The 27,147-nt window shown below is 60.3% G+C and overlaps 1 protein-coding gene across 3 annotated transcripts in view; it reads right to left on the bottom strand.

Annotated features, from left to right (window-relative positions):
• CELSR2 (cadherin EGF LAG seven-pass G-type receptor 2) overlaps positions 1 to 26,621 on the bottom strand; it is a 32,069-nt gene extending 5,448 nt beyond the window's left edge. The window contains exons 1-28 of one of the 3 annotated variants that reach the window (XM_066565182.1): positions 26,432 to 26,621; positions 22,856 to 26,353; positions 20,059 to 20,706; positions 19,283 to 19,505; positions 18,618 to 18,733; positions 18,125 to 18,213; positions 17,325 to 17,482; positions 16,719 to 16,882; positions 15,691 to 15,816; positions 15,065 to 15,231; positions 14,253 to 14,438; positions 14,039 to 14,152; positions 12,493 to 12,667; positions 11,688 to 11,829; positions 11,116 to 11,236; positions 10,742 to 10,925; positions 9,864 to 9,965; positions 9,026 to 9,120; positions 8,739 to 8,948; positions 7,916 to 8,099; positions 6,732 to 6,875; positions 5,938 to 6,175; positions 5,352 to 5,537; positions 4,164 to 4,290; positions 2,957 to 3,157; positions 2,247 to 2,421; positions 446 to 558; positions 298 to 374 (exon numbers count right to left, since the gene is read on the bottom strand). In XM_066565182.1, coding sequence (XP_066421279.1) covers positions 298 to 374; positions 446 to 558; positions 2,247 to 2,421; positions 2,957 to 3,157; positions 4,164 to 4,290; positions 5,352 to 5,537; positions 5,938 to 6,175; positions 6,732 to 6,875; positions 7,916 to 8,099; positions 8,739 to 8,948; positions 9,026 to 9,120; positions 9,864 to 9,965; positions 10,742 to 10,925; positions 11,116 to 11,236; positions 11,688 to 11,829; positions 12,493 to 12,667; positions 14,039 to 14,152; positions 14,253 to 14,438; positions 15,065 to 15,231; positions 15,691 to 15,816; positions 16,719 to 16,882; positions 17,325 to 17,482; positions 18,125 to 18,213; positions 18,618 to 18,733; positions 19,283 to 19,505; positions 20,059 to 20,706; positions 22,856 to 26,353; positions 26,432 to 26,621 — 8,153 coding nt within the window. Of the gene's footprint in view, positions 1 to 297; positions 375 to 445; positions 559 to 2,246; positions 2,422 to 2,956; positions 3,158 to 4,163; positions 4,291 to 5,351; positions 5,538 to 5,937; positions 6,176 to 6,731; positions 6,876 to 7,915; positions 8,100 to 8,738; positions 8,949 to 9,025; positions 9,121 to 9,863; positions 9,966 to 10,741; positions 10,926 to 11,115; positions 11,237 to 11,687; positions 11,830 to 12,492; positions 12,668 to 14,038; positions 14,153 to 14,252; positions 14,439 to 15,064; positions 15,232 to 15,690; positions 15,817 to 16,718; positions 16,883 to 17,324; positions 17,483 to 18,124; positions 18,214 to 18,617; positions 18,734 to 19,282; positions 19,506 to 20,058; positions 20,707 to 22,855; positions 26,362 to 26,431 lie in introns of those variants that run through there. The other 2 variants (XM_066565181.1, XM_066565180.1) reach the window with 2 other exon arrangements.
• Between the last annotated feature and the right edge of the window lie 526 nt (positions 26,622 to 27,147).

Below are 27,147 nucleotides of genomic sequence, written 5' to 3'. Positions count from 1 at the left end.
GCCTCCCCACGGCTGCTCTGCACCCATAGATACCCCAGACGCCACTGTCCCCTCCTACCCCTGCCCCATAGGCAGCCCAGTCCCCAGTACCCTCCTGCCCCCCATGGATGCCGCAGTCCATCCTGTGCCTCCCTGCCCTCTCCAGGTTCCCCAAAAGGCCAGCTCCCTATGTGTGCCCCCCAGCCCCCAGTGCACCGCAGCCTCTATGGGTGCCCCAACCTCTCATGCCCCTCTTAGGTAACCCCATCCCCACTGTGTCCCATGCCCCCTGCAGGTGACCCCGCCTGGGTGACTCACGCTGAGCCCTTTTTCTGGAAGCCTTGGGGGGTGGCACAGGTGGCCCTGGCTGCCAGCACCAAGAAGAAGATGCCGACCTGGGGGTGCAGGGAGTGAGGAGGGTGATAAGGGGTCCCATGCCCTCCCCAGCCCCCAGCCCTGTACACACAGCAAGGGCGGCAGCGCAGGGCCCAGCCAGGCTCCACACCAGGCTGTCGTGCAGGGCCAGCCAGCAGAAGTCGGGGTTCCCGTAGCCCTCGGGGTCCAGCCCCACCGCCAGCCCTGCAAAGGAGAGATCAGGAGTGGGGCCAATTCAGTGGATGGGGCTATAAAAGGAGACGGGGCTAAGGTGGGAGGAGCGGGGCTAAACATTGTGAAGCTATGGCAGGATGGGGCTCGTGGAATGGCAGGGAATGGCTCATGGGCAGCACAGGGCTGGCGAGAAGGTGCTGCTCTTGGGGGTGTGGCTATGCTGGGTAGAAACAACGCTATGCAAATGAGATTTGCCTAAGCTCTTGGACATGTGGCAGTGTTGGTGAGAGCAGGGATATGGCACAGGGGGCTTGTCTAAGAGGTTAATACAGATCTAGTCTCTGGAGGTGGGGTTATGCTGATGAGGGCAGGGCTAAGATCCCAGGGGAGTATCTGACTACGATTGATGGAGAAAGGCTATGGCCCTGGGAGCATATTGAAGACATTGGGAAAGATGCTCTTGGGGCGGAGATATGATGGATGAGGGTGGGGCTAAACTCTTGCGGTGAGGATAAAATGTTCGCCAGGGTTATACTCTTTGGGAGGGGGCTATGACCCCAGGGGTGTGTCTGAAAGTTTGGAGGCAGAGCTATGATGAATGAGGGTAGGATTATGGACCCAGGGGCCTGTAAAATCTTGGGGACTGGGTCTGATAGACAAGGTGTTGAAGATTGCAATGCAAGTTGTTTTCCATTACCATCTGTATGGCAGATTACCTTTGTCAAGTGGGCAGTTTGCTTTATCTCTCTCTTTGAGTGACCACAATCACACCTCCCTGGGGAGGGGACATCTGCTGATAACAGACTATTGAATGTCACTGCATGACTGATAAGAACTATAACATCCCATTGTGAGATGCTCCGCCCAGAGGGAGGAGCCAAGCATTGCTACCCAGATATAATCCAGAAATTTTTGAGACACCAGCATGGCTTTCTCCACGGGATTCCCCAGAGAAACAGCAGCTGCCTCTCCTTCCACTGGATCTTCAGAGGCAGAAGACATCCTTCTCTACAGATTCCCCTTGCTCCAACAGAACCACACCTGATACTTCAGGAGGACTGCAGCCACATTTCCAATTGGACTGCCACCAACCCTGACCTATAGGGTGTCAGGTTGGGTTCTGACTTGGTCATTGTTGTTCTAGTGGACTGCATTTTTTATTTTATCCTTTATTTTTTTTTCTTTTCCCTATTAAAGAACTGTTATTTCCTGCTCCCATATTTTTTGCCTGAGACCCCCTTAATTTAAAATTTATAGCAATTCGGAGGGGTGGGGAGGGTTTACATTCTCCATGTCAGGGGAGGCTGCTGCGTTCCTTAGCAGACTCCCGTCTTTCCAAACCAAGACACAAGGGCATAGCTACGACTCTGCCTATGTATCAGGGTGGGGCTATGGTGGTTAAGGGTGGAGCTAAACTCTTGGAGTGAGGCTGTTTTGGATTGGGCATGACTATTCTGCTGGACGCAGGGTTATATCCAGGGGTGTGGCTATGATGGTAAAGATGGATTTGGGGGTGGGCCTATATTCTGGATGTAGGGTTACACATGGAAATAGGACCCCACCATGCATCAAATTGATTGCGGGAGTGAGATTCAGGCAGCAGGCCATAGCCTAGAAGGTGTGTGGCCACCAAAAATTGTTGACCCAGGTGGAGGTGGGCAGCTGGTGGTCCAGGGCATGGGGTGAGAATGAGAGCAGGGTTTCACAGCAGGGCTCACCGGTGATGAAGGCAGGCAGTCCCCAGCCCAGTACATGGTAGAAGCGCATGGGACCACGGTCGACATGACGGGGTTCACTACGGCACCGGTACAGGTGCAGGGCCTCCAGCAGCGCCCAGCCTACCGCACTCAGGTACAGGAACTGCAGCAGGATGGCCACCACCGTGCACGCCAGCTGCACCCGCCCCATCAGTGCCAGCCCACAGCCTGTACCCTGGCCGTGCCCACAGCCTCACCCATCCAACCAAATGCACAACCTCCCGAGCTCCCCCCCTTGAGACATCATTCCCCTGTTGAGGTCACACTCCTCTAAAAGGTCCCATTCCTTTTATGGGCCTCACCCCTTGAGTGCCCCACCCCTTTGATGGGCCCCACCCCCTTGACAGTCAACCCCTTTGAGATAAGATGTATCCCTTAGGGAGCCTCACCTCATTTATCAGAACCCCTGCTTTGCAAGCCCCACCCCTTTATACAGACTCCACCCCTTGAGATCACTACCCCTTTGACAGGCCCCACCCATTATAGTCCTCATGTCTTTTAGCTGCCACCCCTTAGGCCCAGCCCACCATGGCCATGCCCACTCCTTAGCCCCACCCATTTCAGCCCCACCAACCCAAACAATTCAAAGGCAACAGATCCCCTGACCCAACCAGCCCGTCCCAGTGATCCCCACTCCTTCCCTCCTTTCCCAGCCCCCTTTTCCCACACACCGGGACATCGGCCTGGTTGATGCCAAGCAGGAAGACAAGCTGTGCAAGGAACAGTGCAGCTGTGCCATGCCGGCGGATGCTGTGGCGGTTGGAGTGCAGCCGCCTCAGGGTCCCCAGGGCCAGGACCACCAGCGCCAGCCCCGCCAGCCCCACGCCCAGTGAGCCGTAGGTGAGTGCTGCCAGCGGCAGCACCTCCCCGTTCTGCAGCACCAGGATCGGCATATGTCAGGCATGTGCTCAGTGGCACGCACCCCCAAACATCCCCGTCATACAAAACAATCCGTCCCTGGGCCTGGGAAGTCCTGCCCACAATGCATAGCCCAATAGGAAGCCCTGCCCACATTATTCAGCCCCGCCCCTGGTAACCCCACCCTTTGAAACCCCTATCACAGCACTTCAACCATGCCCCTCAAAACCCCACCCACATCTTGAAGCTCCACCCTTTTAAACCTCTCCCATACCACTAAGCCCCAGCCCTCAAAACCCCACCCGCATCTCTCAGTTCTGCCCCTTTCAACCCCACCTGCACTGGACCCTGCCCCCTGAAGCCGCACCCACAACACTGACTGCACCTCCTTATGTCCCACCCACAGTTTTCAACCCCGCCCCAGGAAACCCTGCCCACATTATTCAGCCACAGCCCCTGAAAACATGCCTGCATCACTAAACGACACCTCTTGTAACCCCACCCACATCAGCTCTGCCCCTTGGAGACCAACCGGCCCACCCTGCTCAGCTGCACCCACTGGAATCCCACTCAGGCCGACTGGACCAACACCTGGGGGAGCTCTGCCAGAAATGACATAGCCCCGCCCATCCCACTTAGTTCTGCCTCAAGGGAGCCCCACCCAGTGGGTTTAGCCATACCCCTTGGATTTAGCGCCATCCCACTTAAACCCCACACTTCCCTCAGTTCCACCTCCATGAGTACTCTCACCTCCACCCTGACCCTGCCCCTCCTATCCCTGTCCCTCCCCTTTTATCAAAATCCCCGCCCTTGTCCATAAAGCCCTGCCCCTGTGCCTGGCACGACCTGACACCCTGTGCCTATTTCTGCATGTGTCTCCATCCAGCCCCATGTCCCCATCAGGGCCCTCACCCTGAGTCATTCCATTTCCCCAGGGTCACTGTGTCCCTTCACATCCCACGTGTCACATCTGTCACCCTGTGCCCCCATGCACCCCTCCGTGTCCCCCTATGTCCCCACCTCTCGGCGGGAGATGTCCATGAGGACGGCAAAGCTGGTCAGATGGTGGCACTGGCAGCTGACGTGGCTCTGGTTGCGGAAGGCGACTTCGCAGCCTCGTGCGGACCAGCCACCTACACTGCCCGCCCTGCGCAGCACCAGAAAGTGACATGAACCACGAAACCTGCCAGGACACCCACCGGGACAAACACGTACACGCACACTGCGACACCCACCAGGGACACCCACTCACCCACTGGGGACACCCACGAGGGACACCCACCGGGAACATCCACCCCCACCCAGGGACATGCACCCAACCCAGGACATCCATCCAAGGCATCACACACTTGGACACCCACCAGCATTCACAGCACTTCAACCATGCCCCTCAAAACCCCACCCACACTGTGTAGCTCCACCCCTTTAAATCCACCAGGGACACAGGCACTGGGGACACCCGCTGGTGTCAGCCTCCCACAGGGACTCACACCCACCAGGTACATCCACAGACAACATACACCCACCCACTGGGATATCCATCCACCCAGCAGAGACAACTGCTGCCACCTGGGGACACTCACCCACCAGGGTTAGAGCTGCCCCCTCACGTCCTGCTCCCATGTTACTCACCCATGACCCAAAGGGTTATTAGGGCATCCATCCTGCCCTGTCCCCATATTCCCTGTCCCCTATTCCCACATCCCCTGTCGCCTCAAGGTGTCCTTATCCCTGTTATTATGTCCCCTGTCTCCATGGGATGTCCCCTTCCCCATGCTCCCTGTACCCATAGAGTGTCCCCATCTCCTTAGGGTGTCCCCATTCCACATCCGCTGTCCCCTCTGAGGTGTCCTCATCTCCCTGGGGTGTCCCTATTTCCATGGCCCCTCTCCCCCCACAGTGTTTCCTGTTGCCCTGGTGTGTGCTATGTCCCCTGTTACCTCAGCGTGTCTGTGTCCTCCCATGTTGTCCCTGACTCCCCAAGATATTCCCATCCCTCCAGGGTGTTCCTTGTGATATCCTCTGTTCCCCTGGATGTTGCTACATCCAGATCTCCTGTCTCCCTGGGGAGATCCCTTGTCCCTCTGGAGTGTACCCATCTTCCCCAAGGTGTTCCCATCCTCAATCCCATGTCCCTCTCTGCTGGGATGTCCCAGTGCCCCCAGGGTGCTCCTGTCACCCCTGTGGTGTCCCCTGTCCTGCTCTCACCACAGAGAGTGGTTCCAGAAGACGCAGATGGGCTTGGAGCGCTCCTGGGTCTCCAACAGCCGGAACTGGAGGGTGATGGGCTTGGCCAGCACCCGGGGGGTCTCCATGCCCCCCACGCCATCTGTACCCCCCGTGTGCACGCTGATGCTCACCACCGGTGTGTTGATGACGGGGCGCTTGGGCACCCTGGGGGACACCGGTGTCAGGGAGCCCACTCAGGGTGCCCCAAAACCCACCTTGGTGCCACAGAGTGTCCTGGCACCACACAGACACTGTGAGGGCACCTCTTTCTACCCTGTCCTCTTTTTTGGGCACTCCTTTCTCCCCTGTGCCCTCTTTTTTGGGCACCCCATGTGCACCATCCTTGGGCATCCCTTGAGCCCCCTCCTCAACCCTCTGTCCCCCATCCTCAGGCACTCTCTGTGCCTCCCAGCCTTGGGCACCCCATGTGTCCCCTTTACCATTCCTCTCCTGGGAACCCTCCAGACACCCCTGGCCCCATCTCCCTTGCCCCCTAGATGCTTGGTTTTGCCCTCACACCCCATGTGCCACCCCCAGCCCTCCAGACCCCCATCCCCAGTGGCACCGGAGGCTGCGCTTGTCGGCGTCGAAGTGCTGGGGCAGGAGACCGGCCAAGGTACGGTAGATGATGACACTGACGATGGCCTGGCCCTCACCCAGGGATGGGTGGCGCTTGTGCCGGGTCACCACCGTCATCCCTGCCTCCTCCTCTTCCACTTTCTCCTCTTCGCCTGCTTCATCTTCTTCCTCCTCCTCCTGCCCACCTGTGGCCTGTGGTGCCTGCCCATGCTCGGTTGAGGAGCCTGGGGGGCCATGGACAGGGGGCAGCATAATGCTCTGAGACCTCATTGGGGTCCCTATGGCCACCCTGGAGTCCCCAGCTCTGCCAGTGCCATGACCACAACAAGGTTCCCCCAACAGTTCCAGCTCCAGGGGTCCTCATGTCCACACCAGGGTCCCCAACCCTGTCAGCTCTATGACCACAATGAGGTCCCCATGGTCACATTTGTGTCCCTAACCCTGCCCCCCGCCATGGCCACACCAGGATCTCTGATGCCATCCTGGGGTCCCTGGTCTTTGCATCCTTACCAGGGTCCCCAGCCATGCCAGTACCATCCTGGGGTCCCAAAATCTCCTAGCCCTGTGGCCACACTAGACTCCCCATGGTGGCACTGGGATTCCCAGCCCTGTCAGCCCATGGGTATCTGGGGTTCCCCCATCCCTGCCAGCACCCAGCCAGGGTCCCCAGCTGTGCCATGTCTCCATGGCCAAATGGGGAGTCCCCCGAGCTCTGCCAGCCCCATGGATGCAAATGGGTCCCCAACCCTGCCCCCTGTTCCCCCTATGCCCCAGACTCACGCCTGTCCTTGGGGGGCCAGAAGATGTTGTCAGGCAGGATGACGGTCGTCTCCAGATCTGGGAGTTTCTCCCCCCGCAGCGCCTCATACCGTGGCAGGCGGGCACCCGCAAAGCTGCTCTTGTCCAGCCGCACCACTGACACCACTGTGGCACCACGTCACCCACGGCCCAGCATGGCCCCACCAACCCTGAGGCACAGAGACCCAGCACCCACCAACCCCAGCGCACACCGACCCCAGCATTCACTGATCCACTGATCCCAGGGCGTACCAGACCCAGTACACACCAATACCAGCACCCACCAATCCTGATACCCACCAGCCCTGGGGAACATGGACCTTGGCACCCACTGACACCAGGATACACTATCCTCTGCATTCACTAATCCCAGGGCACACCAAGCCCAGCACAAACCAATGCCAGCACCCACTGACCCTGGGGCACACTGACCCCAGCACTCACCGACCCTGGCACCCACGAACCCCAGAGCCATGGATCCTGGGGCACACAGAGCCCAGGACCATAGATCCCACCACCCACTAATCCTGTGGCACACAGACTCCAGAACCCACTGAGCCCAGCACCCACTGACCCTGGCATCCAACGGCCCTGGAGCAATGAATCCATACACCCAAAGACACTAGCAGCCACCAACACTCCCATGTCCCTGGGCACATGGACCCCAGCACCCACTGACCCCAGCACCCACCAACCCTCAAACACACAGAACACAGCACACTCTATACTCATCACCCACTGACCCCAGGGCACACAGACCACAGCCCATGTCCCCAGGGACACACACATGCCTCTAGGCATACCCATGTTCCCCAGGACATGTTCCCCAGCCACACAAATGTCATGTCCCCAGCATGTTCCCAGGTACCCATCAGACATGCATGCATGCTCCCAGCTCACATGTCCTTGTGCACACATACTCCAGGTATATACATGTTTGTGTTCCCAGACACACGTCCATGTCCCCAACACACACACATTCCCTGAGCACACACATGTCCATTGTCCCCAGCACATACATCCCCCAGGCATATCCATACCCATGTGCCCAGCACCACACCAAGGGCACATGTGTGTCCCCAGGCAGACACATGTTCCCAGCAAGCCTATGTTTCCAGGCAGATACCGCCCACCACAGCCCTCTGGCCACACACGTCCCCACTGACCGATGTTAGGGGTGACAATGGTGAAGGGGCTGAGGTAAGTCTGGGGCATATTCCGTGCCAGAGCTCGTGCATACTCCTCAAAGTGCTGCAGCAGCTGGGCTGTGCCACCCTCCGTCTGCTGGATCAGCTCCCAGTGACGCTTGTTCCCCATGTCCAGCAGCGCACTGCCGACCCGCAGCAGGTTCTGGGGGCAAGGCAGAGGTAGTGGCACTGGGAGCTGGCACTTTAGGGTCTGGGCAGGGGGTCCCTAACCTCCCCTGCAGGACTCTATGGCTGGGGCACCCTGGCACTGGCAGTGGGGAATGGGGGTGCTGAACCCCCACAAAGTTGTGGCTGCACCCTGAGCCACACCAACACCCACTGCTCAGGGCTGCCCACCACCCTGGTATCAAACCTCCTACACCAGCATTCCTCTCCAGGTGGGTGCCCATCACCCTGGTGCATGGGATCCCTCATCAGTACCCTTCCCAAATGGGTGCCATTCACCCTGGCACCCAGATTCCTGCACCAACACCTCCCCCCTCCCCCTGCAGATGCCCATCACCCCAGTGTTTGACCCTCTGCCCAAATACGGCCCTCCCCAAAGGGGTCCCCGTAACTCCTACCTCTCTTCCTTCTCCCTCAACCTCCCTCCGCAATGCCTGTCACCCGGGTATCTGCTCTCCTGCCCCAATATCCCTCCCCAACAGGCTGCCCATCACCCTGGTGTCTGGGCTTATGCACCCACATCCCCCACCATGAGAGCGCTCATCATCCCAACCTCTTTTCCGCTTTGCCCATTCTCCCTCCAGGCATGTCCCCATCTCTGTGATCTCAGGCCCACCTCAGTGAAGTGCACGTCCTGGGTGGCAGCGAGGCGGAAGCCGCGCTGGCGGCTCTCGTGGCGCAGCAGGGCCCCTGCCAGGCGGTATGCCAGGTGCACGTCACTGCCGAAGTACCCGCGGGCCTCACGTGTTGCTTCGCGCAGTGCCAGCGCCACGCGCCGGGACTGCCCTGCATCCCACCGGGACTCATTGCCCACCAACTGCTCCGCCTTGGGGGGACACATACAGAGTGAGGGGAGCCCCAGTGGCACTGTCGCATGGCTGCTGCTGGTGTTCCCCAGCTCACCCAGGGGCGAAGGGCAGCAAAGGCCAGCGCGCTGCAGTTGAAGAGGTTGGGGGGCAACCAGCCCTTGTGCTCATCACAGTGGCGCAGTGCTGTGCCTGTGGGATGGGGACACTGAGTGCACCATGGGGACAATGGGGCAGCCTCACCTCACAGCACGCTAGCAGTGCTGCCAGTGTCACACTCCTGCTCCACCCTGCAGTGATGCCAGAGCGGTGCCCCCAGCCTTGTCCCAGTGGTGCCAGGCCCTGTTTCAGCTGTGCCACCACAGTGTCACACTCCTGTGCCACCCCCCAGTGACACCACCATGACAGTCACCAGTCCTGATGCCACCAGTGTCACACTCTTTGCAGTGACATCACAGCCTCATCTCAGCAAGTCCACACTTAGGTCACCCCTACTCCATCTTGGTAGTACCACCAAGGTGTCACCACCCCTAACCCATCCTAGCAGTGCCACCCCAGTGTCACCTCCTGGTACCAACCCAATAACACCACTACAGCATCACCCCCCTGCCCTGTCCCAGTGATGCCCCATCGCGCCACCCCACCCTAGCTCCATCCAACTGGTGCTACCACCAAGACACACCCCAGCCTTGTCCCACTGGTGTCAACATCCCATAGCAGTGCCACCACCATATCACCACCCTGAAGTGACACCATGGTGTCCTCTCTCCCCACCATGTCTCAGCAGTGCAATCACAGTGTCACCTCCCTGTACCACCCAAGCAATGCCACCCCTCTAAGCCCCATCCTAGTGATGTCACCACTGTGTCACCCCCAGCCGCATTCTGGCAGCGTGCCCAGTGCCACCCCCGTCCTGTCCCCATGTTCCCACGTACCGACAGAGCCCTTGGGGCACGGGGCTGCAGCTGGCAGCCCAAACCGAGTGCGGGGCCACCAGATGTTGGCCTCGATGGCCCGGGGACAGCTGTCATAGTTCACTGCAAGACACAACAGGGCATCAAAATGGGGGACACAGGGTGACAGTAGGGCAGCAGTGGCACCTGGTCACTGGAACCCAGGGTAACACAGTGTGACACAGGCTAACAGCATGGTGACAGCAGTGGCAGAGCAGGATGACAAAAGGATAACAAAGGGTAAAAGTAGGGTGACATAGTGGCACAGGGTGATAGCAAAGTGACAGCAGTGTGACACAGGGTGACAGTGGGGTGACACAAGGTGTCAATGGGATTGCACCAACAACCAGGGTGTTGGTGGAACTCAGTTGCCAGCAGCCAGGGTGACAGCAGGTGACACAAAGCAACCAGGCGGTGATGCAGGGTAGCACAGGGTGACAGCAGGCTGACAGTAGCATCCAGTCACTGGCACTTGGAGTAACACAGGGTGACACAGGGTTGTAACAGGGCAGAGTAGGGTGACACAGGGCGATACAGGGTGACAATGGCACTCTCTTGCACCCAGGATGACAGCTGTGGCAGAGCAGGTGAACATCAGGATGGCATAGGGTGGTGTAGGGTGACACAGGATGACAGCAGGGTGACACCAGTGTGAGACAGAGTGACAGTGGGGTGACACAAGATGACAATGGGGTCAGTAGGGTGACAGCAGAGTGACAGTAATACCTGGTCACTAGCACTCAGAGTGACACAGGATGACACAAGGTGGCACAAGGTCACAGAGAGTAATGGAGGGTTACAGCAGGGTGACAGTGGGCACTCAGGGTGACACAGGGTGACACAAGTTGACAGTCCCCTACCTTCACAGCCGCTGGCTGTCACCTCAGCGAAGGGATTGTCACAGCGGTCACAGTGACGGCCGATGACACCAGCTTTGCAGGGGCACTGTCCAGTGTTGGCATCACAGCGGCGCGACAGTGACCCAGTGGGGTAACACTCACAGGGGTGGCACGTGTCCCCTCCTGGTGGGCGGTAGTGGTTGTCCTGGGGAGACACAGGGTCACTGCAGGCATGGGGATGGGGTGACAGGGGGCTGACAGGGAGGTTGTCGGGGGCATGAGAGGGCATGACAGGGAGGTGACAGGGTGACAGTGGGGTGGCAGGGAGAAACAGAGAGGTGACAGGAGGATGGCAGGGATTGGCAGGGGAGGTGACAAGGGCTGGCAGGTCCCACCTTGCAGCGACACTCGCCCGTGGTCTTGTTGCAGTCTGGGTCAAAGCCATGGGCGACGTCACAGCTGCAGGGGCCGCACGTGGGGTGTCCCCACCACCCCCGTGGGCATGGCTGCGCCTCCCTGAGGACAATGGAGCTGGCACTCAAGCACCATGCCAGAGCACTCCCACAATGCCACTTGTAAACTCACATGGCTCCTTGTACACCCCCACTGTCCCTTGCATACCCACATGGCCACTTGTACCCTCACAGTGCCACCTGTACCCCCACAGTGCTCCTTGCACCCCTACTGTGCCACTTCTACACCCACAGTACCACTTTTCATCCACAGTGACCCCTGCATACTCACCACAGCTCTTGCACAGCCATTGCACTTTCCATGCTCCCCCTGCCTTTTGCACACCTCCCACAGCTCTCGCACATGCACTATGCCCTTTGCACACCCACCCTGCCCCATATGCCCACCCTCCTCTCACCCCACACCCTGCCCCCGATGGCCCTCACTGTGGCCCCGCTCCCCCAGGCGCTCCATGCCCCCCCAGAACACGTGTGTGCCCCACAGTGTCACCAACCGGTGCTGGCAGAGGGCCCCAAAGGTGCCTGGGGGACAGTGACAAGCATAGCCGGGGGCCGTGCCTGGATGGCGAGTACAGGTGCCTGGAGGCTCGCAGGGGTCCAGGGCACAAGCACTGACACAGCTGTCACCAAAGTACCCTGGGCACAGGACAGGATTGGAGACAACAACGGGGGACACTGACAGGGGACAGGGATGGAGGTGAGGGGCAGTGCCCAGGGGTGACAGTGATAAGGAGTGGCAGTGAGAAGGGAGGGTGGCAGTGCCTTGGGGACAGGGGTGGAGGGGTGGTGCCCAGAAAGGGTGGTGTTGTTGGGGCATGTCACAGGGTGGCAGTGCTGGGGATGGCAGTGTCTCAGGGTTGTCAGGAGGTGCTGGGGGGGTTTCCACTCATGCGGGTGGCAGTGGGGGTGTCAGAGGGGTGACAGTGTCTCAGGGGGTGTTGGGATTTGTTGGAGGTTCCAGGGGGTCTCTGGTCACCAGGGTAGCAGTATGGGGTGTCACAGGGGTGTCTCAGTAGTGTCAGTGTCCCACGGGGTGTCAGGGGATGTCAGGGTGTCTCCATTCAAAGGTGTAGAAATGAGGAGTGTCACAGGGGTGTCAGCATCCTGGTGGTGTCAGTCTGTGTCGGGAGAGTGTCAGGGAGTGTTGGGAGGCTGCTGGGGGGGTCTCAGAGGTCTCAGGGTGTCCCCATTCACTGGGGTGGCAGAGGGGGTTGTTACATGGGTGTTAGTTCCAGGGCTATTGGGGGAAGTCTGGGGTGTGTTGAAGGGGTTTCAGGGGTCTGGGGGATCCCTGCTCACCGGGGTGGCAGCGGCATGAGAAACTGTCCCAGTCGTCACTGCAGTAGCTGTGGGGGGGGCAGGGCCCCGAGTCGCAGGGATCAGGCAGGGCACAGCCCCCCTCCACATTCACCTGCGCCGCCTGCGCCAGGCTCAGGGCATCCGCAGTCACCACAGGGTCCCCAACACGCAGGCCCTGCAGGGTCACTCATCAATGTCTTCACTAAGACCCCTGAGCCACCCTGGACCCCCCAACACAATCCACTCCATGCCTCAGTTTCCCTCACCATTCCCCAGAGACACCATGAGAATTCCCTACACAGTGTCACCATCAGTGTGATCTCACCACCACACAGGACCCACCATGTCACCCTAAAAATCCACTGCCCCACTGCCATCCCTACCTCAGTGTCCCCTGCCACAACACAGGACACCCCAGGACAACCTGGACCACCCTGCAGTGTCACCCCTTCCTCAGTTTCCCCCACCATGACACTGGACCCACTGTGCCACCCTAAAGCCCTTGTGTCATGTCACCTGTCATCGTACCTCAGCACCACCTGGTGACACCCTCGTGTTACCTGCAGTGACCTCTCAGTGACGTGGGACACCCCTTCACCCCAACCCAACTTCCTTGTGTGGGGTCACCTGACAGTGACCCCAGTGATGCCCCAGCCACCATGACCCCTCCTGCCCTAGTGCCATGCCCACTCTCAATGTCCCTCACTACCACCCAGACCTTTTGTGTCACCCTGTTCAGTCTGTCCCCACAAGACATGACACCCTGAACCCCACACCAGGACCCACTATGTCACTCCAGACCCCCTCTCCAGTCACGTCACCTCTGGGTGCTTCAGTGGCCCCAACACCAGCTGGTACCCCCTGTACAACCCATGACCTCCCCAGTCACACCCGTGTCCCCACAGCCATGTCCCCATCCTGCCCAGGCCCCATGTCACTATGCAGTGCATCCCCAATGTCCTGCCCACACAGCCGATGTCTCCTTGTCCTGCGTCATCTCCCTGTAACCCACATCCCTGCGCCCTTCTCCATCCTGCCCATGTCCCCATGTCCTGTGCTATGCCCCACTCCACTTCCCCAAATCCTGTGACACGTCCCTGTGCCTCCCACCTATTCTGGGCTATTGGGGGAAGTCCCCATGTCCCCCTGTCCTGGTGCACATCCCTGTGCCCCGTACTATCCTGCCATTCCCCCACTTCTCTGTGTCATGTTCCCAAATCCCATGTCCCCAAGCCAGTGCCAGGTCCCCAAGCACTGTACCCATGTCCCTGTGCCCCTCTTCATCATACCCTTGTCCTCATCCCCAAGGTAAGGCCCTGCTTCATTGTGCCCTGTCCTCACCCTGTGCCACATCACCAGCATCTGTGCGCACATCCCTGTGCCCATTCCCCCAAGCCCTATGCTATGTCCCTGTGTTCATGTCCCTGTGCCGCCCTCCCATTGTGACCATGTCCTTATCTCCTCTTCCACATCCCCAAGCCCACCCCCCTTCCCCTACACCCTCCACCCCATGCTCCCCACACCCTCGGTGCCCGCACCTCCATACCTGCAGACACCCCTGGAACCCCTCCTCCACGGTGCCACTGTCCCCCAGCAGCCCCCCGAGGCTCAGTGTGCGCAGCCGCAATCCCTGCAGCTCTCCAGGGACATCACCCAGCGCCTGGGGGGCACAGGGACCCCCGTGGGTGCCTTGGGGTGCCACAGGGGGTGCCACGGGGATCATCAGAGTGGATGCCCCCTGTGCCTCAGTCTCCCCATACCTGGTGGCGGCCATAGTCGAGGGTGAGAAGGAGGAGGGTGGCAGAGGGGCTGTGGCCAGGGCCCCCCCGCAGCTCCAGCTCCACGTGGTGCCAGGCACCGTCATTGACTTTGGCCTGGGGCAGACGCAGGGTGGCCAAACGGGCCCCCCCTTGCCAGGCACCAGCCTCCACCTGCCCCTCGCTCAGCTGTGGGGGTAGACATGTCAAGGACCCCAAAAACCTGATGGGCACCAGGCACTGCCCACTGGGAAATATGATTTCCCCTGGGACAGTAAGACAACCCCTCAGGTAATGCCCCCTCAAGGAGTGGCACCCCCTTGCACTGTTCCCCCCCCCACAGCAATACCGCCAATGCCAACAGACCCCCCCCAGGGCAATAGATTAGGGGAGTTACCCTGGCGCAGGGTAACTCCCCTATTCCAACTTCCTATGCCACTACCTCCCCGTGGCCATATATAACCCCCCAGCAACACCTCCTATTCCAATGACCCCCCCAGGGTAATAAACCCTGTGCCAACAACTCCCCAATGCCAATAACACCCCCGTCCTCAGAGCAATAACCCCTGGCACTGCCCCAGTGCCGACCCCCCTATACTCCTGCTCAAATCAATACCCTCCCAGGGCAACAACCTCCCTCCAAAGCTATGACCTCCCCCATGCCAATGACACCAAAACCAATACCTCCCGTGGCAATGATCCCCACTCAAATCAATAACACCCCTATGGCAACCACCTCTCCTCCCCAGCCCCTTCCTCAGGAAAACTCCCCTATTCGCCTCCCCGTGCCTTCCCCATGCCTCCCCCGTGCCCACCTGAAGGATGAGGGTCAGGCGACCTCCAGCCCCCGCCCGCAGCAGAACCCCGCGGGGGTGCCGGGTGCGGAACATGATGCGGACTGGCCAGGGCAGGGAGAGGGGCAGTGCCAGCCCATTCCACACCACGCGGCTGCTGCCCATGAACCGCTGCGGGCCCACCATTTCTGCGGGGCATGCACATGAGACAGGGGGCAACTCCATGACCCCCCACAAGCCCACTCCAGGGACACCCGTGCATGACATGGCCATGCACCCCCCCCTACAGACCACCCACACCCACCCATGGACTCCCCGCACCCCACCCAGGACCCCCCACAACCCCATGTGGCCTCTCACATACCCAATCTCAGATCCCCAGCACCCACATGGGGACCCCATGCACATCTCCCAGATGCCAACACACCCTCCCACAGATCTCCTGCACCCACCCACAGATCCCCCATACCCCCGCATGAGCCCAAAACAACCCCATGGACCCCCAAACACAAGCAGGAATGCCCCTCACCCCCTTCCCACACCCCTCACACCCACCCAGAGACCCTCCCCATGCCCCCCATGGCCCCAAAACAAGCCTATGGATGCCACACAACCCCACCACAATGTCCCCCCAGGCCCCCCAGTACCCTCCTGGCAGGTTTTTCCCCCAAAGCCCAGTGGGCAGCGGCAGCTGAACCCCCCCCATTCATGCACGCAGGTGCCACCGTTGTGGCATGTGTTGGTGTCACACAGGGTCTTCTTGGGAGGACAACCTGTGAGGGGGCACAGGGGTCACATGCCACACATGACTTGGGACCCCCAGTCCCATGGGGCACAGACATCCCCACGTCCTTGAACCCTCATCCAACCCCATAGTCCTAGTACCCCCTGAGCCCCCACCCCACATCCCCAACCCCTAAGGGGATACCGCCCCATCCAGCTCCCCAGTCCTGGCACCTCCTCACCCCACCCCCAGGGGACACAGCCTTGTCTGTGCCACCCACTCCAGCTCGATGGCCTTGGCAGCCCCTCAGCCCCCTCCCAAAACCAGGAGACACAGAATGCTCTACCACTGTGTCCCTGGACCCCCATCCAGCCCCATGAGCCTGGCACCCCCTCCCCACACCCACGGGACATAGAGATGCCCAAGCACTGCCCAGACCTGGGCCCCCAGCCAGCCCTCAAGCCCCACCAACCCCTACTCTATACCCCCCACCCTGTGGCCCTGGCAACCCTGAACTCAAACCTGCACCCCCTGATTTCCCATCCCACACCCTGGGGAGTCCCAGCCCGTTCCCTGGACCTCTCTTTAGCCCCGTGGCCCTGGCATCCCCTCACGCCCTCCCTACAGCTCTGCTCTGTGTCCCTTGGACCCCCATCCAGCCCCATTACTCTGGCACCGCCTCCCCACACCCAGGGGGCACAGCACCATTGTCCTGGTACCCCTCAACCCACACCTGCACTCCCTTCACTCCCATCCAACATCCAGGGAGCACAGCATCCCCCACACCCCTGGACCCTCATCCATCCCTCCAGCTCTGGAACCCCCTCCCATCATTCAGGGGACACAGCCACACTTCTCAGGTACCCCTTAACCCCCCACCCCCTCTGCCCCTGCTGGAAGCAGCACAGCCCCTCCCCAGCCCCTCGCCAGCGTCCTGATCCCGGAGCCCACCGGGCAGGGTGCCATTGTTAGCAATGAAGGCTGCCATGTCCACGGGGCGCTGGTCAACGTGGAGGTGCCGCATGCACCCCACAAAGTGCCGGCTGCGGATTGGGAAACTCTCGGGCAGTGTTGGGACCCCCCCCAGCAGCAGTGGCCCCGTCAGGTCCAGCGACCTGCAGAGCACACCATCACCTCAGGGACTCAAGAAACTCCCGAAGGACCCACAACCCATGGGGACCCTGATGGAACCTCAAGGGACACCCAGCCATCCCCCATCCCATGGGAGTCACAAGGGGACCCCAAAGAACACCCACTCACCCCAAAACCTATGGGGACCTGAGGGACAACCCAAAGGGTGTTCCCCCATGGGAAACTCAACAGACTCCCAAGGGAGTCCCCACTTCTCCCCAGTGCCATGGGGACCCCAAGAGAACCCCCCAAACCCATGGGGACCTCCAGTGACTCCCCCATCCATAGGGATCTGTCACCCCCAAGGGACCTTTCACCAGTGAAGACTTCAAAGGTAGCACACCCTTAGGGACCATTCACCTACAAGGGACCCCTCTATGGGTACCCCAAGGGACCCCACCCATGGGATCCCCAGGCCCCTCTCACTTCTTGCTGCCAGTCTGGGTGCCCTGGGCAGCGCAGGAGTAGTTGCCAAGGCGGGGCCCGAAGCGCAGGGCCATGGCTGTGTCACAGTCGTCCACAGTCACCACAGCCACCTTCTGTTCTGAGGGGCCCTGTGGGACCCCTGAGCGCCCCACAACCGGCTGGGGGGCCCCATATTAGGCAGGAGGGCCCAGGACCCCCATCCTGCAGCCTCTGTCCTGCTCCTCATCCTCCCACTGCCCTCTGACCCCTCAACCCTTACTGCGCTGCTATGTCCCTCCAGCCCACCAGCCCCCCACCCTTCAGACCCCCCAACACTCCCCTTCATCCCTTCAGCCCCCCTTAAACCCATCAATGGTCCCCTTCATCTCCCCCAAGCCTCCATCCCTTTGACCTCCTCTTCCTCCATCCCCCCATTCCAATTCCTCAGGGGTCCCTACAGGTGAGGAAAATACGTGGGATTCTTCAGGGGACCAATGGGTGAGGAAGTGGGTGATCCCTTGGGATCCTCATGGATGGGGGCATCTCTTGACAGTCCCTTGGAGTTCCCCAAATTTCCTCTCTATTCTCATCCAGCCAACACCCTCTTGCCCTCCACTCCTTTCTCTTCCTCCGTCTCCCATCTCCATCCCTTAGGACCCCCATGGGTGGGCACATCCCTTAGGGGTCCTTTAGGTGCCACAAATCCCCTACCTGACCCACCCCATCTCTCCATTCCCCCACCCTTCCCCTCCATCTTCCTTTCCTCTGTCTGCCCCAAACACTCCCCCCCAACTGTGCCCCCCATGACCCCCTTCCCCCACCTTGTTGTAGTAGTGCAGCTGCACCCGGTGCCACTGCCCATCGCTGACTCCTCCTGGCACGAAGGGTGACACCGTGGTGGTGGTCTCACCTGTGGGCACAGCGTCAGGGCACCACAGCCAGAGGCAAGGAGGGGTGGTGGTGCCAGGAATGGCATGCCCAGTATGCAGTGCCAGGGATGCAGTGTTGGGGACATGATGCAGGGGTTGCAGCTAGCAAGGGAATGTCCAGGATGTAGTGCCAGGGACGCAGTGTCAGGCATGGGATGCTGGGGATGCAGTGTTGGCAGCACAAAGAATGGCAAGCCAGGGATGCAGTGAGGAATGCAGTGAGGAATGCAATGAGAGATGCAGTGCCAGGAATATGATGCCCAGGATGCAGTGCCAGGCAGTGCAAGATGGGATCTCTGGGATGAAGTGAGGGATGCAGTGAAGGATACAGGGCCCACAAGGGTGTCAGGGTACAGGGCCAGGGCACGTCAGGGGCAGCATGTACCTGCTGAGAAGGTGAGCTGCAGCTGCTCGTCCACAATCTCCAGTGCCACGAAGTCATGCCGTTCATTGAAGCGCCCATTATACAGCAAGAGCCCATCCCGCTCCTGCGTGGCAAACCTGGGGGACACAAGTGCAGTGCCAGGCCCCTGCAAAACCACGTGCCTCCCTGGCACTCCCCAACACCCCCTGACCCTGCCATGCCCCAAGGCACACCCCCACGCCCTATCCCATGACCTTGTATCCACTGTGAGATGCTCATACGCATCAGCCCCTGCCCTCACAAGGTGTCCCCCACCCCACTGCCCTCCATGCCAAGGGGTCACCCACACCCTTTGCTCCTACTCTGTGCCCTCAGGGTGCCCATCACCCAACACACAATCACCCCACAGCCCACATGATGCACACGGAGTACTGATCACCACCCATCCCACATGATGCCAATGAGGTATCCCCACCCCGTCTGATGCCCTTGTGACACCCACCATCCCACATCCCGAATTATGCCAATGAGGGCACCCATGCAGTGTCCCCAAGACACCCATCACCTCACACCCCATCACCTCATCTCATGCCAACAGGACAAACATCACCATCTAACCCACACTCCATGTGACACCCATAGGGGTACACATCACCCCCCACCTCCCCAGATTCCCCCAGGCTCACGTGAGGCCCAGGGTGAAGTGGAAGCGCTGGCGGAGGCCACGAAAGGTGAGGAAGGAGTGCGGGGGGAAGCTGCGGGTGCTCATGGTGCAGAAGGGTTTCTCATAGTGCCCGGGGGGGCACTGACACCGGAATCCCCCCACCAGCAGGTTCAGGCAGGTGCCCCCATTCCGGCAGACCCCTGGGGTGCAGCGGCCCCCTCGGGCACTCAGCTCACAGTGCTCCCCTGTGTGACATCCAGAACCCCAAAACTGGGATAAGGAGTCCCATCTTCCCCCCACACCTCCCTATTAAACCCAGAGTGGCCCCCCCTCAGGTGCTCAGCTTGCAGGGTTCCCCTGTGTGATACCCCAATGGCACCAGAAATGGGGAGCGGGGGTCCTCTCTCCTCCCCATCCCCCAGTAACCCCTGAGTTCTCCCCCCAGCCACTCACAGGGCTCCCCAATGTGACACCAAGCGCCCTGAATGGGAGGGTGGAGATCCCCTCTCCCTCCCTGCCCCCCAGTATCTTTATCCCCAGCTCTATTACCATGGCAACCATCTCCCATTACCGTGGAAACCCAAAGACACCTCCTCCTCTCACATGCCCTCCCCCACCTGGCTGGCACCCCCCACCAGGGGTCCCGTGGGGCTGGAGTCCCAGGGTGGGCGCAGGGGGTATGGCCCCAGTGCCATCAGTATACTGGCAGAGGGACGGAGGGAAGGAGGGCTGAAGAGGAGCCGGATGAGGAAATATGAGGATGGACACCACGAGGAAGGGCTGGCCAGTGACTCTAACCAGTGAAGTCTTCGTGGCACTCGCAAGTGTATCCACCCTCACGGCTCCGGCACCGCCCGTTGTTGCCGCAGGGGCTGGAGTAGCAGAGGTCGATCTCGGTCTCGCAGTAGTCGCCGGTGAAGCCAGGCGGGCAGCGGCAGCGCAGGCCCGTGACGGGGTGGATGGGGCGAAAAAGGATCGTGTCGGAGGCGAGGAAGGGCGCGGAGCTGTCGAACTGCAGGACAGAGACACAGCGCATGTAGTTCTCGCAGGGCTCGCGCAGACACACGTTGTCATCAAAGGGCAGGACTCGCTGGGCCGTGGTAGCTGCCAGGAGCGATCGGTTAAGGTACAGCCGCTCCTGCAGCTCCTCCGACGAGAAGAACCGCGATGCGCCCGGCACCGCCGCCGGCAGCAGTGCCGAGAGGCTGACATTGAGGATCCGCGCCGGCCCCACGTCTGTGTCCGCCTGGATGTTGAAGAGGACGACGCGGTGGCGGGGGGTGGCCAGGACAGCGGCCACTCCCTCCAGGAAGCGGCTGAGTAGCGGGGACAAGAAGCGTTCTTGGGACATGTCGGCCAAACGCAGGGTGATGCTGTTGCTGAGCATCTCATCTGTGATCACCGTCACCCGCAGCGTGCACTGCGCCGTTGCACTGTAAACGCCATCTGGAGACAAAGGGGGGACACAGGAGGGAGTCAGTGACAGCAATGGACAACTCTGGGAAAGGATGGTGCGAGATATGTGCTCTGGACAATGGACAACACTGGGAATTGTGCCAGTTATGGGGCAACCAAGCAAATCAGCTGCTGTTGGACGGAGACGGTGCTATGGGGCTTGATCCGCTTGACCACCATAGAATGGGGACAGCACTGGCCATGAAACACCTGGCCCATGTAGCCACTGTGGAATGGGGACAATACTGGCTATGAGGTGCCCATCCTGCTTGACCAGCATGGAATGGATACCATCAAGTGGGGACAGTGCAGGCTATGGGGGACCTTTCCTACTCAGCCACCAAGGCATGGAGACGGTGATGGTTATAGGGTTGGTGCTAGTTATGGGGCTGGTACTGTTTTTGGAGTGCCCATACCACCTACCCAGGGTAGGGACAGCAGGATGGGGATGGTGATGGCAATAGGGCTGGAACTGGTTACAAGGCTCCTATCCCACCTGGCCACTACTGAATGGGGACAGCGCTGGTTATGGGGCTGGTGCTGGTGGTGGGTGCCCATTCCACTTGGCAACCATGGAATGGGGACAGTGTGGGTCATGGGGTGCCCATCCTGCCTGGACACTGTGGGGTGGGGCATCTAAATGGGGTTGGTGGTTGGTTATGGGGTTGGGACTGGTTATGGGGCTGGTTCTGTCTATGAGGCGGAGGCTGGTTATGGAGTCAGCACTGGTTATGGGGTTGGTGCTGGTTTCTGGGGTTGGAGCTGTTTCTGAGGCTGGGGCTGGTATGGGGATGGTGCTGGTTAAGGGGCTGGTGCTGATTGTGGGGTTTGTGTTGGTTGTGGAGCTGGTGCTGGTTGTGGGGCTGGGGAAGCAAAATCTCTGCTAAGCACTGGGGCACCCACCTGTCTCCTCTTCTTTGCCCTCCCCCTGGCTGAGGGCAGTGGGATGCAGGACAGATGGGGAGCAGGCAGACAGATGGATGAAGGGAACATGGGGACAGGTGGGGGGCCAAGCAGGCAGAAGGAAGTGCTGCAGGGGGTGGCATGGGCCAGGGCTGCCCAGTGGCCCATGGCCAGTGACTGGTAGCCAGTGGCTGGCGGGAGGGGGAAGGTTACCATGGCTGCGGCTGCGAGGGCCCAGCTATGGCTGGACCTTTTGTTTCCCTCCTGCCTGCCCCTGCGCTTGCGGGGGGACACGGGGGACTCCCTGCCCCCACCCTTTGTGTCCTGGGCCCCCTGCTTTTTGTGGCCAGAGCAGGGACCCCTGCCAGGGGAAGCTGTGGGGTGATGGAGGCCATGTGGCTGAGGACAATGGACATCAGGCATGGCCTGTGACCCAGTTTCCCCTTGACCTGGGGGTGACTAAGGAAGTGTTCATCCACCTTGGGGTGACTCCCATCCCCCAGAAACACCTCCTGGACACCCCACCACCCAAATGGTGATGACAATTGATGGCACAACCCCCCTTATCTTGTCCCCCCCCACACTGGGTTTGGGGACCTCTCAGTGGAGGCCAGGTTGTCCCCCCGAATACACACACCAGGCCTTGTGTCTCCTGCACTGAATTCATTCAAGTGGAGTCTCCTGGAAACACAAACATGGCAGTGCCAGGACTCCCCCAATATTGCACTGCACCCTGAGTCTTCCCAGATTCACCCATCACACTCTCATAACAAGCCCCCAAGGGTACCAGGACCCTGCTGGCCCACACCAGCTTCTGCTCCCCCAATACATGCACTGGGTCCTGCCCCACCCTGCTCAGTGACAGACAGAGAAGTGCCAGGACCACCTCTGGACAGCACGACAGCCCAAGGGGGTGGGGAAAGCAAAGGGGGTGCTAGGGACCCTGATAGCCTCCAGCTTGGATGTCTGGGGTGTGAGGGGGGCACAGCATCCCATTATTCCCCCTTCCCATATATTTGGAGGGTGGAGGCAACCAGGACGGGGTGGCGGAACTCCAAAACACCTCAGTGGGGTCATGGGACCCCACAACACATCATCCCTTCTGATCTGGAGGGTGGGGGCAGCCAAAACAGGATAGTGAGACCCCATAACACCTTGCCTCCATGCAGAAATAGAGGTTGATATACCCACAAATTTCACTCCCCCTGCAAGGTGCCTCTATGGGTGGGGGTCTTACCAGAGACAGACACCCTCATGACGGCCTCAAGTGGGCGGTTGTTGTCCAGGGCCGGGCTGAGGCGCAGGTCCCCACTGTGTGGGTCCAGCAGCACGAGGTTGAGCTCATTGCCCTGTTCAAAAGCATAAGTGAGGTGGTCAGAGACATCAGGGTCATAGGCAGGGATGCGGCCAATGACACCCCCAGGGAAGCTGCCAGAGCGGTTGGTGATGTAGTTGTTGAAGAGGATCTCGAAGTTCTTGAGCTGGGGGCTGTTGTCGTTGGTGTCACGCAGGCGCACATGGATGGTGGCCCGACTCACTAGTGGTGCCGAGGTTGCCTGGACCACCATGATGTATTCAGCCTTGGTTTCATAGTCCAGGTCAGCCAGGGCGGTGAGCTCTCCAGAGAAGATATCCAGTTGGAAGACCTCAGGGATGTTGCCCTCCACGATCTGGTACATGATCTGGGCATTGGTGCCCTCGTCGGGGTCGGTGGCAGTGATCCGGGCCACCACCAGCCCAATGGGGCTGTTCTCCTCCACAAAGATGTCAAACTCGTCCTGCTCGAACACGGGCGGGTTGTCATTGACATCCAACACTGTCACCTGGATCTCTACTGGCGTCCGCCGGGCTGGGACCCCCTTATCCACGGCAAATGCCTGCAGGGAATACAGCGGCACATTCTCCCGGTCCAGACGGCGCAAGGTGCGGACAATGCCTGAGGTAGACTCAATGATGAAGTCACCATCACCATCATCACCCCCTTGGAAGGTGTAGAAGACCCTGCCATTGAGCCCAGAGTCACGGTCAGTTGCAGAGACCTGGAGGATGCTGGTGAAGGTGGGGACATCCTCATAGATGGATCCCTGGTAGGAATGACGGAGGAACTGGGGTGCGTTGTCATTGACATCACTCACCAGGATCTCCAGGTAAGTTGTGTCAGATTTCTGCGGAATACCATTGTCCCGCGCCGTGATGGCCAAGGTGTAGGACACCTGGTCCTCATAGTCCAGCTCCATCTGGGTGGTCACAGCACCAGTATCAGCAGCAATGCTGAACTGGGGTATGCTGTCCTCCATCAGGTAGGTGATGCGGGCGTTCTCCCCCGTGTCCTCGTCTGTGGCACTGATGACCACCACTGTTGTGCCCACTGGCCGATCCTCATTGATGTTGATGGTGTAGTGGGAGCTCTGGAAGACAGGGCGGTGGGTGTTGGCATCAGTGACATTGACAACCACCTGGGCAGTGTCCTGGCGGGTGCCATCAGAGGCAGCAATGGTGAGCAGGTACTGCCGCTCCAGCTTGTAGTCCAGGGGCAGGGCAAGGGAGATGAGCCCACCACCGCTCTGGCTGGTGATGGAGAACCGGTTGCGGGTGTTGCCGCTGGAGATCTGGTATGTGATGACGCTGTAAGCATCACGATCGACAGCAGAGACAGTCAGGACACTGGTGCCCACTGCCGCATCCTCGTTCAGGCGGGCGCCATACTCCCGCTGGGTGAACTCAGGGCTGTTGTCATTGACATCCAGGATGGTGACACTGACGCTGGCTGTGGAGGCCATTGGGGGGGTGCCATGGTCCTGTGCCTCCACCCCAAAACTGTAGAAGTCAACTACCTCCCGATCCAGCTCAGAGGCCACCACAATCCACCCGGTGCTGTTGTTGATGGTAAAGGGGAAACTGGTGCCAGTCTCCAGCAGGGTGTAAACTAACCGGCTGTTGTCACCTGAATCGGCATCAATGGCTTGTACATGGATGACGGAGTAGCCCACGGGGACATTCTCCAGCACAGTGGCCTGGAAGGGTGTGCTGACAAAGATGGGTGCGTTGTCATTGACATCCAACACCTGGATGGTAACCAAACCGCTGATGTTGGAGAGAGGTGGGCGGCCACCGTCCTGCGCCCGGATCCTCAGGGTGAACTCCTTGGTGACCTCGTAGTCCAGAGGGGTAACGACATCCAGCGTGCCTGTCTGCGCATCAATGTAGAAGTGCCCACGAGTGTTGCCACTGACAATGCTGTAGTGCACCAGTGCATTGCTGCCTTTGTCACGGTCGGTGGCCATCACCTGCAAAATTGCCACATTGGGCACCACATCCTCAGGGACCTGTGCCACATAACGTCGCTCGCTGAACTGCGGCGCATTGTCATTGTCGTCCTCCACAGCGATGCGGACAGTGGCTGTGGCACTCCGGGGACCTGGATCCTGGCCCTGGTCTGTGGCCTCCACCAACAGCTCAAAGGCATCCACTACTTCCCGGTCCACAGGGCCACGGGTGCGGATGACACCTGAGCGGGAATCAATCTCAAAGACCTCATTGGCATCACCGGCATTGAGGAGGCGGTAGAGGATGTTGGCATTGGGACCAGCGTCGCCATCGGTGGCCCGCACTGTCAATACCTCATAGCCCACCTCCAGATTCTCTCGCACACTCTCCCGGTATTCTGGTTGCTCGAAGGCTGGGTCATGGTCATTGGTGTCGCTCACTGTCACTGTCAGTGTGGCCATGGCACTGCGCCGGGGTGTCCCATGGTCCACTGCTGTCACACGGAACACATGAGTGCTCTTGCTCTCACGGTCCAGCGGTGCAGCGGTGGTGATGGCACCAGTGACAGGGTCCACAGTGAAGAGGTCATCGGAGCGGCTGTCAAAGAGCGCAGCCATAGAGTAGTGCAGCCGGCCTGCCTCCCCCTCATCAGGGTCCTGTGCTGTCACCTGTGTCACTGGAGTGCCTGCTGGCCGGTTCTCCTCCACTGTGGCCTGGTAGCTGGAGGGCTGGAACTGTGGTGCTGTGTTGGGGCTGCGGCAGGGACGGTGGTGAGGTATGGGGGGCCTGGGGACTGCTGTGGTCTGGAGCTCCACAACATCCCCAGTGTCTATCGCATCCCCAGTGCCACTGGTCTCCCTGGGGATATTGGTGTTCCCAGCATGTCCCGTGTCCGCAGTGTTCTTGACGTTGCTAGGGACCTTCCCAGTCTCCCCATTATGTTCAGTATCTCTGATGTTCCCAGTATCCCTGGGGACTTTCCTAGTCTTGCCAGCACCTCTGGAGAACCTCCCAGTCTCCCCAGTGAGTACAGAATTCCCAGTGCTCAGCATGTTCCCAGTGCTCCCAGAGTCCTCCATGGGGATGCTGGTGTCCCCAGTGTGTCCAGTATTCCCACCACTCCTGGTGCCCCTGAGGACATGGGTGCTTCCAGTGTCTCCAGTTCCTCCAGTAACCCCGGTGCCTCCACTATCTCGGGTGCCTCCAGCGTCCTTGGTGCTTCCAACGCCCCCAGTGCCTCCAGGCTTCCAGGTGTCTCCAGCATTCACGGTGCCTCCAGCGTCCCCGGTAATCCGGGAACCACCGATACCTGGGGACCTCCTAATGCCACCGCCGCTGTCCCCACTGGAAGAGCCGGTGCCTGGCGCCATTCCATCGCTGCCGGTCGCGTCCGGTGCGGGCCCAGCGCTGTCGCCGCTGTCCCCGGTGCTCGGCGGGGTCCACGCACCGCCGCTGGAGCCAGTGCCTGGTGCAGTCCCATCGCTGCCGCCCGCAGCCGGTGCGGGCCCAGAGCTGTCGCCGCTGTCCCCGGTGCTTGGCGGGGGCCATGCGCCGCCGCTGTCCCCGGTGCCGTCGCGGAGCTGGAGTGGCGTCGTTAGCGTGCTGGAGGGACGGGTGCGGGTGCCGGTGCCGACGCCGATGCCGGTGGCGATGGCGGGTTCCGGTGCGAGCAGCGGCAGCAGCAGCAACAGCGGCAGCAACCGGAGTGTGGCCCGGCGGGTGGGCGGAGGGCCCATGGCCGCTGCCCCCCGGTGCCCCCGGTGCCGATGCCGGTGACCGCAGCGACCCGCTCCGCCGCCTGCGCCCCGCCCTGGCCCGCGCGCGCCCGCAGGGGCGGAGCCGCCAATTCACCGGCCCGGCCGCTCTTAAAGGAGCCGCCGCCGCCGCCCCCGGCACTCGCCGGCGGCACCGGCAGCGCGGGGCAGCGAGCGCGCACTACGCGCAGGTTGCGCACACATGAGGTGCGCAGGTTGTGCACGCTCGTGTGAGGTGCACACGTGCGCCCTGCGCGCACACACGTACATACACAGATGTGGAGGGCCTTGCACGCACCTGTGCATTGCAGGCATGCGTGTTGCACCAGCGATCACATATGACATGGGAACCATGTATGTGACACACACAGCACATGTGAAACACACAGGGAGCATACACATGTGAGACAGAGAGCACGTGTGTGACACAGCACAGAGATCATGTGCGTAAATGCCCAGCACATGTGTGGCACATACAGCACGTGTGACATACGTCCCCCAAGGCCCC

Source organism: Molothrus aeneus, chromosome 24 (assembly GCF_037042795.1).
Source record: "Molothrus aeneus isolate 106 chromosome 24, BPBGC_Maene_1.0, whole genome shotgun sequence".
Taxonomy (NCBI): domain Eukaryota; kingdom Metazoa; phylum Chordata; class Aves; order Passeriformes; family Icteridae; genus Molothrus; species Molothrus aeneus.
This window is presented reverse-complemented; position numbering and strand designations above follow the sequence as displayed.